This window comes from Oncorhynchus mykiss, chromosome 15, assembly GCF_013265735.2.
Source record: "Oncorhynchus mykiss isolate Arlee chromosome 15, USDA_OmykA_1.1, whole genome shotgun sequence".
Classification (NCBI taxonomy): Eukaryota; Metazoa; Chordata; class Actinopteri; order Salmoniformes; family Salmonidae; genus Oncorhynchus; species Oncorhynchus mykiss.
In genome coordinates this window covers 29,206,940-29,220,354 of record NC_048579.1, presented here as the reverse complement: position 1 = coordinate 29,220,354, position 13,415 = coordinate 29,206,940, and the positions used below count along the sequence as shown (strand labels likewise).

General features: G+C 42.4%; 1 protein-coding gene across 1 annotated transcript in view; it reads right to left on the bottom strand.

Annotated features, from left to right (window-relative positions):
* Window positions 1-13,095, bottom strand: part of plxdc2 (plexin domain containing 2) — a 176,261-nt gene extending 163,166 nt beyond the window's left edge. The window contains exon 1 of the mRNA XM_021562992.2: window positions 12,270-13,095. Coding sequence (XP_021418667.1) covers window positions 12,270-12,369 — 100 coding nt within the window. The 5' untranslated portion in view covers window positions 12,370-13,095. The remainder of the gene's footprint in view (window positions 1-12,269) is intronic.
* Between the last annotated feature and the right edge of the window lie 320 nt (window positions 13,096-13,415).

Below are 13,415 nucleotides of genomic sequence, written 5' to 3'. Positions count from 1 at the left end.
GAGAGAGAGTGGTGTACATATGCACATACAGAAACGCACACATACACAAAGTGAGAGAGAAAAGACAGACAAACAGACAGACACACATACACACACACATACACGCACACAAATACACAGACACACACTTAACAGGACGTTTTCGGTTTCCCTCTCCACGGGGTCCGTCCCAAACAAACAACCCGGCGTCCCATCTATGTTCCACAACATTAATAAAAAGATAAATTGACAGTACCAGTCAAAAGTTTGGACACACTTACTCATTCAAGAGTTTTTCTTTATTCTTACTATTTTTGACATTGTAGAATAATAGTGAAGACATCAAAACTATGTAATTACACATAAGGAATACAGTAGTAACCATAAAAAGTGTTAAACAAATCAAAATATGTTTCAGATTTTAAATTCTTCAGTAGCCACTCTTTGCCTTGATGACAGCTTTGCACACTCTTGGCATTCTCTCAACCAGCTTCATCTGGAATGCTTTTCCAACAGTCTTGAAGGAGTTGCCACATATGCTGCGCAATTGTTGTCTGTTTTCCTTCACTCTGCGGTCCAACTCATCCCAAACCATCTCAATTGGGTTGAGGTCAGGTGATTGTGGAGGCCAGGTGATCTGATGCAGCACTCCACCATTCTCCTTCTTGGTCAAATAGCACTTACACAGCCTGGAGGTGTGTTGAGTCATTGTCCTGATAAACATGAGAGTCCCACCAAATGTAAACCAGATGGGAGGCGTATCGCTACAGAATGCTGTGATAGCCATGCTGTTTTAGCCATGCTCCTCCATGCTTCACAGTGGGAACCACACATGCAGAGATGATTCGTTAACCTATTCTGCGTTTCACAAAGACACGGTGGTTGGAAACAAATATCTCAAATTTGGACTCATCAGACCAAAGGACAGATTTCCACCGGTCTAATGTCCATTGCTCTTGTTTCTTGGCCCAAGCAAGTCTCTTCTTCTTCTTGGTGTCCTTCAGTAGTGGTTTCTTTGCAGCAATTCGACCATGAAGGCCTGATTCACGCAGTCTCCTCTGAACACTTGAAGTTGAGACGTGTCTGTTACTTGAACTCTGTGAAGCATTTATTTGGACTGCAATCTGAGGTGCAGTTAACTCTAATGAACTTATGGCGTTCCTCAAGAGCCAGTTTCATCATAGCGATTGATGGTTTTTACGACTGCACTTGAAGAAAATTTCAAGAACTTCAAGAAATTTCAATTAACACCTGTTAATTGAAATGCATTCCAGGTGACTACCTCTGGTTGAGAGAATGCCAAGAGTGTGCAAAGCTGTCATCAAGGCAAAGGGTGGCTACTTTGAAGCATCTCTAATTTGTCTTGTTTAACACTTTGTTTAGTTACTACATGATTTCATATGTGTTATAGTTTCATAGTTGTGATGTCTTCACTATTATTCTACAATGTAGAAAATAGTACAACTAAAGAAAAACCCTTGAATGAGTTTGTGTCCAAACTTTTGACTGGTACTGTATAATATGCCATCAGGCAAACGCTTTTATCCAAAGCAAATAACAGTCATGAGTATACGTGAGTGAGTATACGTTTTGTATGCATTACCTCATTGAGGCGGCGTGCTAACTGACGCTACCCACCTGGGACCACTAACACGGAGTATACAAAGTAGACAACACAACACAGGCTGATATACCGTTACACAGGCAGACAGTTCCTCTGAGGCAGCAAGCTGCTCTCTCTGCTCTTGTAAGAACCAGTAGTCTGCTGAGCTGACTCTTAGTTTAACTCGGGGATATGTGTTATACTTGCTGAAGTGTATCATGTTTCAGAGCCATGCTCCTTAATCTCTCTGTGACTGGCTGGCTGCTTTAAGATGTTGCTTTAGCTAAGATCAAAGCAACGCTGTATCACTGTCTGAAGAACTACCCACTCCCCTTTATGTACTCGGACAATGTAATGACTGTAGGACCAAGGAAACGTATCCAACGTTGCTCCTAACGCTTCATTAATGTAGGTTCAAATTATGTTTTTCCCCAAAATTCCGGGAAAAGTGTCATTTTTGGAGAAGTCTTTCCTCCGACAGGACGACTGATGTGTTCAGGTACTGCCTATACAGGTGCAACATACTTCCCTTTATAGCCCATGCCCTTTTACCATGTGGTCTTACATACTACCATCCCTAACTCACTCCACACTATCACCCCTCTACACTAGTACCATTGCATGCTCAGGAAAGAAAGCAGAGTGTGGGGGAGAGGTAAGGGAGTGCACTCTCCCCAAATCTCCTCTCCTCCTTTGTCATCCCACACTCACATCTGCCCTGCATGCGAATAAAGCCTGGTGAAAATCCTTCCATCTCAGAAACACATTTATCTTTCTTGTTAAGACTATCCAGCTGAGCCAAAGGAAGCATTGTACAGCTGCTGGGACAGCCAGGCGACAGATAAGGCTCTACCTGTGGATTCATCTCCGTTTCGGTGGCTGGTCTGAGATCAGTTGTCATAGACTATGATAAGCCTTTCCTGCTGGGCTGTTTATCAAAAGGTTTATCATGCATGGCGAATTGAATTCTAACCATTCAGTTCTATTAACAGAGAGAGCACTCAGTTAAGCCCATTCAGATCCAGTTTATTCAATAAAAGTCACTTATAGCCAACACCAATCCTTCAATCCACCAATTCCTGCTTTCTCAACATTTTATAGGGGGCCTAATCAACCCAATCCAGTCTTAAGTGCTTACATTTATCTAATAAACACAAGATTAAAGCACAAAACATGCCCCACTGAGAGTGATTACTGTAATTCTAAGAAAAGGCTAAGAAAATGACTGTGTGAGACAAAGGGCAGAGACGGACATGAAAGAGACTGGAAACGGCACGGAAGACAATAGCTGTACATAAAGAGCAGCTTATCTGCACCGGGTTTCCTTAACCACTGCCTTCTTTACTTTGTCTCTGTACCTATTGAGCACCTCTCGCCCCTCTCTCTCTCTCTGGCTCTACCCTTAAAGATCTACCCCATGTGCTCTACCCCATGTCCCCTACCCCCCTACATCCAGACGGGTTCTTCACGGAGAGAAGGGGTGGACCCGAGATGACAGGGTCTGAGGTGTGACCAACGCGAGAGCCTGGTGTTGCCCTGTTGCGGTATGGGACCGCACCGTTCGAGGTCCTGTGTGGCATAAAGGGCTTGACACCATATATAGAGCAAAGAAAGACAATGACCCACACCAGCCATTCCTCGGCTCCAACCACCCCACCCCCGTCCGTCCGCCCATTCATGGAAGCTTCAGAGAGCCAATAAAGCGACTGGACTTGAGTCACAAATTGCCCAAACAGCCCTATTGGCCCTGGTTAAAAGTAGTACACTGCATAGGGAATATGATGCCATTTGGCACTCATCCTGGTTCATTATGACCAGATAGAGAATGTGCAGTGAGAGACAGAGAGAGAGAGAGAGAAAGAGAGAGAAATTCCTTCCGAGAAGGCTTATAAACTTCCCGCACTTCTCCTCTTTCTGACTCAACATAATTTTCTTTCAGAACAGACAGAAAGAGCTCTTTTGTGACCAGTTTTGCCAGTAAGACACCGAAGACACCTCGCCAGAAAAGTTCGATAGACTGTATTAGCCGTGAAGGTCAAAACTGTATTAGCTTTTTGAAGGTTATGTGTGGCGCTGCTAAGAAACCACTGCATCAACTCTGTGTCTGAGTGCGTACAAGTGTGGCTTGTATCTGTGTGTGTCTGTGTCAGTGTGTGTCAGTGTGTGTATCAGTGTGTGTGTGTGTGAGAACGGAGGCAGCCTGTGGCACTATGATGGATGAGAAGCAGGGGTCCCAGAACTAGTGTCGTGGATAACTGCCTGTCATGGTTAAGTCACTCGCTAACTGAGAACCCATTCAACTCTGCATAGCACAACGCAGCACTGAACAACACTGTCCCTGAATCCCATACAACAGAGCACTCCACTTCCACATGGCATTCCACAAACAACCCCAATCTTAGCACATTGACAGTCCTCAACGCAGGCATTTAAATCAGACCACATAGTTAGCGAGCAGCACACACTGAAGTGGCCTACACTATCTCTCTCTGAGAGGGAACCAGAGTGAGAATTAACCCCAAAATCATACCTCCGCGTTCTGTTTTGATCAGTGTGAGCGTGCCACTGGCATCCCCACAGGCATCACATCACATGGCTATGAGGATGAGTGGGAATGTTTCAAAGAAATGTGTTAAGCCCATGGGGTCATCTAATGCCGTCCAGATGTAAGCCACAGCTCCTCTCACTGATAACTATGAGAGGAAGTGTGCGCGTGCGTGTGTGTGTGTGTGTGTGTGTGTGTGTGTGTGTGTGTGTGTGTGTGTGTGTTGCTGTGCGTGTGTGGCTGTAGCCAATAAAATGTGTTTATTTTCCCTGTCCTCTGCTGCTGTGGATGCTGGCTAATGACAGAACCAGAGTGTGTGAGTAAGTCTCCACGTGATTTGTACACAACAAGGTCCCAGATACCAGTGAACTTCAGATTGGAAAGCCATAGAGACAAAACAGACTGCACCGACGGACAGTTTAAAGCAGCGGGTGGCCGTCCTATCGCCCCTGACCACAGATCATCGGCCATCATTTTCTATGAATTTTCCAATGATTCTACATGTTGAATCACCACCGTTCATCAACACCCAGCAGGTGATCTACTGTGCACGGCTGATGCTCATTATCGTATTTCTTGTCTTTTACCTCCCTGTCTATTATTAATGTACTATCTAGGGAAGGAGAAAGACTCTACGCACCATAAAACAGGGGTCTTCAACCTGTTCTTGCCCAGGGACCCTGTCCCAGGCAAACTAGCAACCCAGGGACCCCCATCATATATTAGCAAAAAATAAATAAATGCACGTCTTGTCTAATAATCAGGTAAATGATAATGGCAAGGATAAGTTATCAACATTCTAAAATGAATAGATTTGGTAGATTGTTTTGAATTATTTTGACCTCCCCACATTATAATTGAAAGTGTAAACTCTAACATAGCCTCCTATGCCGTGTTCAATTGCTAGTCGGAACTAGGAAACCATGACATCTCCGACTGGTTGAAGTTATACACCAGTTAGCAAGTCGGCAGTGTCCAGGTTTCGACAAGCACGTGAACGCAGCACTGGCTAGAAAGGTTATTTCAAACACATTATCGCTAATAGCAGCTGTTTAGCTGGTTAAATGATGGTTAGCCATGTGATAGCAAAAATGTACAGTGGCTTGCAAAAGTATTCACCCCCTTGGCATTTTTGTTGCCTTACAACCTGGAATTAAAATAGATTTTTTGGGGGGGTTTGTATCATTTGATTTACACAACATGCCTACCACTTTCAAGATGCAGATTCTCAATTGGATTGAGGTCTGGGCTTTGACTAGGCCATTCCAAGACATTTAAATGTTTCCCCTTAAACCACTCGAGTGTTGCTTTAGCAGTATGCTTAGGGTCACTGCTGGATCGTGAACCTTAGTCCCAGTCTCAAATCTCTGGAAGACTGAAACAGGTTTCCCTTAAGAATCTCCCTGTACTTAGTGCCATCCATCATTCCTTCAATCCTGACCAGTTTCCCAGTCCCTGTCGATGAAAACATCCCCACAGCATGATGCTGCCACCAGCATGCTTCACTGTGGGGATGTTATTCTCGGGGTGATGAGAGGTGTAGGGCTTGCGCCAGACATAGCGTTTTCCTTGATGGCCAAAAAGCTACATTTTTGTCTCATCTGAGTACCTTCAAACGCGTTTCCTTATTTTTTTCTTTAAGCAATGGCTTTTTTCTGGCCACTCTTTCATAATGCCCAGATCTGTGGATTGTACAGCTTAAAGTGGTCCTATGGACAGATACTCCAATCTCCACTGTGAAGCTTTGTAGCTCCTTCAGGGTTATCTTTGGTCTCTTTGTTGCCTCTGATTAATTCCCTCCTTGCCTGGTCTGTGAGTTTTGGTGGGCAGCCCTCTCTTTGCAGGTTTGTTGTGGTGCCACATTCTTTCCATTTTTTAATAATGGATTTAATTGTGCTCCGTGAGATGTTCAAAGTTTCAGATATTTTTTTTATAACCCAACCCTGATCGGTACTTCTCCACAACTTTGTCCCTGACCTGTTTGGAGAGCTCCTTGGTATTCATGGTGCCGCTTGCTTGGTGGTGCCCCTTGCTTGGTGGTGCCCCTTGCTTAGTGGTGTTGCAGACTCTGGGGCCTTTCAGAACAGGCGTATATATACTGAGATCATGTGAAAGATCATGTGACACTTAGATTGCACACAGGTGGACTTTATTTAACTAATTATGTGACTTCTGAAGGTAATTGGTTGCACCAGATCTTATTTAGGGGCTTCATAGCAAAGGGAGTGAATACATATGCATGCACACTTTGCCGTTTTTTTTTAATTTAACTTCACCAATTTGGACTATTTTGTGGATGTCCATTACATGAAATCCAAATAATAATCCATTTAAATTACAGGTTGTATTGCAACAAAATAGGAAAAACGCCAAAGGGGATGAATACTTTTGCAAGGCACTGTATGTCCAAGTGTAGAAAGCTTACAAGCAGCCATAGGCACATGCCGCATTGGTAGCCTATTCACATGTGCTTTTTCAAAGCCTATGTTAGATATTCCAGTGAGTGTAATTGGCTCCATGGTGTGTAGTTGAAAAATAAAGTTGACATCTTTTTTTCTACCGTAGGTATGTAATTCAACATTAGTTTATTCTGTTGTTGCTAGCGATATTTTTTTGCGGACTCCCTGCAGTAACTCAGCGGACCCCTAGGGGGCTACAGATCCCCAGTTGAAATCCCCTGCCATACAATGTAAAATATGGTCAGTCAATGCTCTGACATGGGATGCACCTCACTGGATAGCTACTCTAAAAATAACGCCCTATATAGAACAGAGGCAGAGAGAGAAGCACCTGGAAAGATCTCTGAAGTTGTGAATTTCTCCCAGCCTTTTAGAGGTTGACAGATAGATCCCTTTCCATGTGTTTGCTAGTAACTGTTGAGGTTAGAAAACTTTGCTGCATTCGAGGAAAAACGGGTAGTGGTTGGAATCGATGGCGTGTTAATTATTTGATTCTATAACCTCAGGGTGACACTTTAATCCACGCCTTATCTCTGAAAGGCCCAGATCCTGAGTTCTCCAGATAGAACGTGAGCTCCTGATTATTCTAACAAGGATCTAATGTCAGATGATCCACATGCAACACTGGCTGACCCAAGGAGATTGATTGGCTCCATATACCAAGACAAAGTACCTGACATGGTGAATAGCGCAGTAAAGACAACACAACATCTATTGTGTGTGCTTGTGTGTGCTTGTGTGTGTGTGTGTGTGTGTGTGTGTGTGTGTGTGTGTGTGTGTGTGTATGTGTGTGTGTGTATGTATGTGTGTGTGTGTATGTGTATGTGTATGTGTGTGTGAGTACTTGTTTTCCTACATTATCAGGACCACAATGTCTTAACAATTCATTCACCCGAATGTCCTGATAAGGTAGGAAAACAATAACTTTTTTCAGGTCCTGAATTTGTTCAAATGCTATTTTAAGCTTAAGGGTTAGGTTTAGGGTTTTTGGTAAAGGTTAGGGTTAGGGTTAGGTTTAGGGTTAAAGGTTGGGTTTAGGGTTAGGGTTTTTGGGGTTAGGGTTAGGTTAAGGGTTACATTTTAGCGGTTAGGGAAAATATGATTTTGAATGGTCAAACATTTTCACACTGAAATTTCACGAAAACAAAGCTGTGTGTGTGCACGTACATTTCAAACAATCACATACTAATAGTAGTTTTTCTCTCTCAAATAAAGACACACATTCAGAAGAGCTCTCCACAAATGCCCACAGACACACAGAGGCGGCTTTAGTTTACTGTCGCTGTCAGGAACCATACATTTCTCCAACCACTATCCGATATGTGATGAAATTTCCCTGGCAGCAATTAATAGTCTCTGGGAAACAGGAGCATGTCTGTAAACAGAACCAGTGTTGGCATAAGGTTCCCCAGTTGCATGCTTCTCAATAAGTGAACTTGAGAGTGTGCACTCAACCACTAGAGCCCTGTGGAGATTGGAGTCTTCCCTGTTACAAAGGCTCATGGGCTGTGTTGAAATGAACGGAAACGATGCCGTACTACACAACCAGTTGAAAATGGGGGAGGGATTGGGTTGTGGGTTGGGGAACGCTGTCAGCATGGCTACTGCCCTTTAAATACATCACTCATTGTTTCAAGCCACACCTCGCCACACTCACCAAATGGGAGCAAACGTACCTCAGAATCTGTTCAGGAACGTACATTTTGGAGAAACGTGTCGTTTAGTACAAACCGTTCCACCAAGTGGCAAACGTTCAAGCAAATTCAACACACCTCTGGTTTTCCCGCACCTCCCTTGCCACTGCCTTCACCTGTCTCCATTGTTCATTAGCACCATTGACTATTTAATTAGCAACAGTTTTTTTGCTCCGTTCTTCCTTGTTCCTACTGGTGAATACATGGGGGCAGCCAGCTTATGTTTTCCTTTCCATGTGGTGTGCGACTGACAAGTGAGTACTTTCCATTATTGAAGAACATGTATAAATGTTCATATAAAGATCCTTTTCATTTCCTGTCAGTCCATGTATAGTAAGATCCATGTGTTATTTATCCCTGTTGCACTTGTCAGTCGTGCTTGTGTGTTAACATGTGTTTATCTCCCTCCGGAATTTCTCTAGTAAACGACAACGTTATCCTGCAACCTTTCCCCATGTGCTCATATGTCTGTGCAATAAACCCCCCTATAGATTCCTGCTTCATCTCCTGACCTCATTTCATCTGCATCTTATCAATGAGCCATGGTGGCACTTTGAACTCTGCACCAGTCAAACCCTGATTACAGTCCACCTTTTCTATACATCCACTAGAGGCCTATGGAGATTGTAGTCTTCCCTAGGTGGACTCACCCACTAGGGCCCTGGTGGACAGTATGACCTTGTCCACTAGAACCCATGCTGGAGAGTGTGGATTATCAAGTTTCCTCACTCAATGTAAAGATGTGCATCTCCTTCAGGAATACCAATACTTGATACTCTAAATGATGGTTATTGATTAAAAGTGCGTGGTTGTTGAACTTTGGAAGTGGAGACTGGTACAGGTTGTTCTAGGTAAACTTAGAGGAAAGAGCAACTCTCCCATAAAGCTTAAATACCCGCACATCTTATCTCTCTACACTCCACAACAGACGTCCTCCAGTGAGGTTTGAACTTTTACTGTTAAATGATATCCCAAGTATAAATATAGTAAAGTACACACACTAAATAGTCTTGAAACCCCAACCCTAGGCAACACTGCGACTCTTTTGGGATAGAGGAACTTCGTCAATGAGAAAAAATGTAAATCTGCGAACAAATCACGAGGCAGAACGTCATGATTCAAAACAAGTTTGCAGGCAAAACCTTTGCAGTGGTTTTAGGTAAGGTAGTTGGTGTAAACTAGCCACTTGCGAAGTTCACTCATTAAAAATGACCTCTGTGATCTCCGTCTTGCTAGCTATTTTGTATTTTAATCAAGTGGATAAAGTATTGACATAGTTCCTCTATGCCAAGTCAATCATTGAAATCAGCCCCTTTCCCCTGTGTTGCCTAGGGTTTGGGTTTGAGACCACACACTAAAGGATCAAATGTTTTGAGCAATATATGTATATTTTTTTTAGACAACAAATTTCAAGGAGTAGGTAATTCAATGACTTGCAGTGGAGGCTCCTCAGAGGAGGAAGTGGAGGACCATCCTCCTCAGTGAATTTCATGAAAATAAAATGTTTAAAACATTCAAAAGGTTATCCTTTTTTAGATAAAACAAATATACTCACGTCACCAAATAATTGATTAAAACACACTATTTTGCAATGAAGGTCTACAGTAGCCTCAACAGCACTCTGTATGGTAGCACCATGTTGTAGCTGGAGGACAGCTAGCTTCTGTCCTCCTCTGCGTACATTGAATTCAATACAAAGCCTAGGAGGCTCGTGGTTCTCAACTCCTTCCATAGACTTACACAGTAATTAACAACTTCAAGAGGACGTCCTCCAACCTATCAGAGCTCTTGCAGCATGAACTGACATGTTGTCCACCGAGGGTCAGGAAATGAATCTAGTACTGAAAGAATAAGCTACAGCTTACTAGCACTGCAGTGCAAATGTGGTGAGTAGTTAACTGAAAGAGAGAGAAAGAGCAGTTTTGATCAAATTAATTTCCTCCAAAATGAAGGAGAAGCAAGAGAGAAATAGAGGTCGAAAGAGATTGTCATTTTTTTTTCAATTTCAGTATCACTTACTTAGCTAGCAAATGCAGTTAGCTAGTTTAGCGTACTCAAACAACCTGCTCAAACAGAGGGATGCTATGTTAGCTAGCTGGCTATGACTATCCAACACAATACTGGAACTCTTCCAAGTCATGGTAAGCTTTTGGTTTTACTAATTTATTGCCACCTGGGCCCACTGGTGTAACTGCTTACTCACTGTAAACTGTAACGTTACTGCATGATTGTATTAGTTCTATTAGCTATGTTGACTATGACGTTACTTTAGCTAATATGGTGACAACGATGTAGGCTATGTGTGGCGGTTATGATATGTTTTGGCTTGGAAAGGTTTTTTCACCTGATGTGTTGTGCATTGAAGTCCAGAAGCAAAGGGACAAGGTGAGAGGAGGAGAGTGCATAGATGCGAGAAGGAATACAACGTGGTTGCTATGAAAGTGAACTGTGTTTACACGTGATCAACGGTGTATTAATTCCACAGATTCTGTTGAAAAACGTTTCTTAAACGGAAGCAAATGGAACAAAACGGGAATGAACATACCTGAATTTGTCCAATAGAAACTCTCGTTTGCAACTGTTGGACTAATGATTACACCCTATATCAGCTAGATGGCAAGAGTGTGCAAGGCGGCATTGAATGTGTCACTGTCTGTAACCTCAAATTTTTCTCTCAACCTGTGTGCACTTACGTTGTAAACTTTCATTCATTGGCTAGGTTGTAGCAACCTCATGATGGGTATAGGGACATTTTGAATATCATGTAGTAGCCTAAACCTATCACTTTTACATTGAACTGGGTGAATGGAATACGAATGACAGTCATCCAATATGCTGTAATAGAAATAATAAAAAGCTGCACTGATTACTTTGTGTAATGGAAATCTGATGCCATTGACCTCCCACCTTGCTTGAGGAACAATGGAGAAGCACAAGAGGAAAGGCCAGTCGTCGTCGTCCCCCCAGACAGCACTACCACTGCCAGGGCCTGGTCTTATCTGGGACCAGTCTTAAAGTGCACTCCAGTCACTTAAACTCAGATGGTTCGAGGGGTGCACCACTGCCAAAACCCTATTGCTATTTCCTATCATGGAGACAATCATTTATTGAAGGATTTTGTGAACATGATAGTTGGGCCAAAGACTGCAGGTTGTTGGATTTTATAGGATACCACAATGTAAAACGTTTTTATTTGATTTTCAAAAATCCTACCCTAGATGGCTATATTCATCGAGCCCTTCATGAATCACATCTAATACATTTAAAACATTAAATGTGATCATGAAAAACGAGAAGAAAAAAAACAAGTTCAACACTTCTTACAATATACTATTATATAAATAAGTATGACAGCACGTTGGGACATAGGCTGTGCTGTGCTCATTTTTATAGTAAGACTAATAAAGTCTCTGACATAGCCTATATAACAGCTGGATCGATCACTGAAATAAAAATAGCAGAGAACAATAGCTTGCACACATTCAATAACAGCAGTCTTCAAACGCGGACGCGCGCAGCACACACACACGGACGCACGCCACGAATCTCATCAACCACACAAATCTTTATAACCCATTTACAACGTGATAAAAAAAACATGGACATTATTTCTGGTGGTCATGGATGCGGATGGTTAGATTTTTTGTAAATCGCAATATCACAGCATTAATCAAAACTATATAGTCTAGGTGATCATATAAGTTGGTCTTTACCATACAAAACATTTTCTGGCAATCTTAAAGACAGTAAAATATAGAGTAAAAGCGTCTACAAATAACCTCGTTTCATTGTTGTACACCATTAGAGCTATAGTGAAAAAAATGGCACCATATTGAACCATATTACACCACAACGCACTTGGCAATAATAAATAAAGCAATGTAAACGTTTCTCGACAGGACATTATGCATAGTGTTTTATTTGATCATTGTCTCTCCAAATATGGAGAGGTCTTCATGATGCAAATATTAGGTAGTGTGAGGTCTTACCGTTTGTCAGGTCCCCTCCAGGCACTTGAAACGCATTTCCAAGAGACTGCAAAACTAAAACAACTCCAACAACAAGGTTGAATATTTTCACCCCCGACATATCCGAGATTCACGACTGATTGCACTGCTCCTCTTTTTAGAATGTATTTTCTATACACCAAAGTCGTAGGGTGTCCAAAACGTAGACTCCACTCCGTAACTCTTCTCGAGTGTAGTCTGCAAGACAGCCTTTTGCAGAGAAAAACCTGTCTGCGCTGTTCGCTGGTTTACAAACGGCAAATATGATGTGTGGTGTTTTGTTTGTGTGTGTATGTGTGTGTGAGTGAGTGAGAGAGGACCATAGCCACCACTAAAACAAGCAACACGGTTCAAAATATTGAGGTCATCCCAGCTCCGCAAACATAGGTCTCATTCCTACCCGGGAAAGAGGAGGTGTAATGTGAGTTGCGTTCTCAGAGAGGATGGTGAGCTGCCCCCGCTCCCTCGTCACACCAATTCACCACCACCAATATAGTGTTTTGCTTTTGACAGTCAGTGCAAACCACCAGTCCCACAACAATGCCGTGCCAGACTCGCAGTTGATGCGCGTATTCTCTATTCTGGAATATGGTATCCACCAATAACTGCATAGTAATGGCCTTTTTTGTGACACACAACAGGGACATATCACACTCTAAGGCAGTTTCTTTCATTCAACTTTTTTTTTAACAATCAACCATAAAATCTGTTGAAAACACGCTTTACTTATCGGTCATAAACTGCTTGTGCGCTCACTTTGCGCGCTCCTAATGACTTATGCTAATGTCTGATATTGAATTGTCTAATATTTCTGTCTTTTCCTAAAAATACTAGTATGCATTTATTATTTGCACGAGACTTGTGTGAAAATATTTTGTAATTACAGTCAAGATATAGCCAACCATGCGTCCCTCTGCTGATGGGTGGTACAAGTAGGACCTTCTTAGCGCTTGATTGGACGGTAATGGCGCCCTCTTTTGGGGAACGACTGGCCAATTTCCCCAAGAAGGTCAGGAAAAATAGGGACTGTAGGCGTTATCATTATCTTCCAATAAATCATAATGAAATCATTTAATAACACTTAGGCTACTATTTCAAGGTAACAATACAGATCAACATACAATGTAG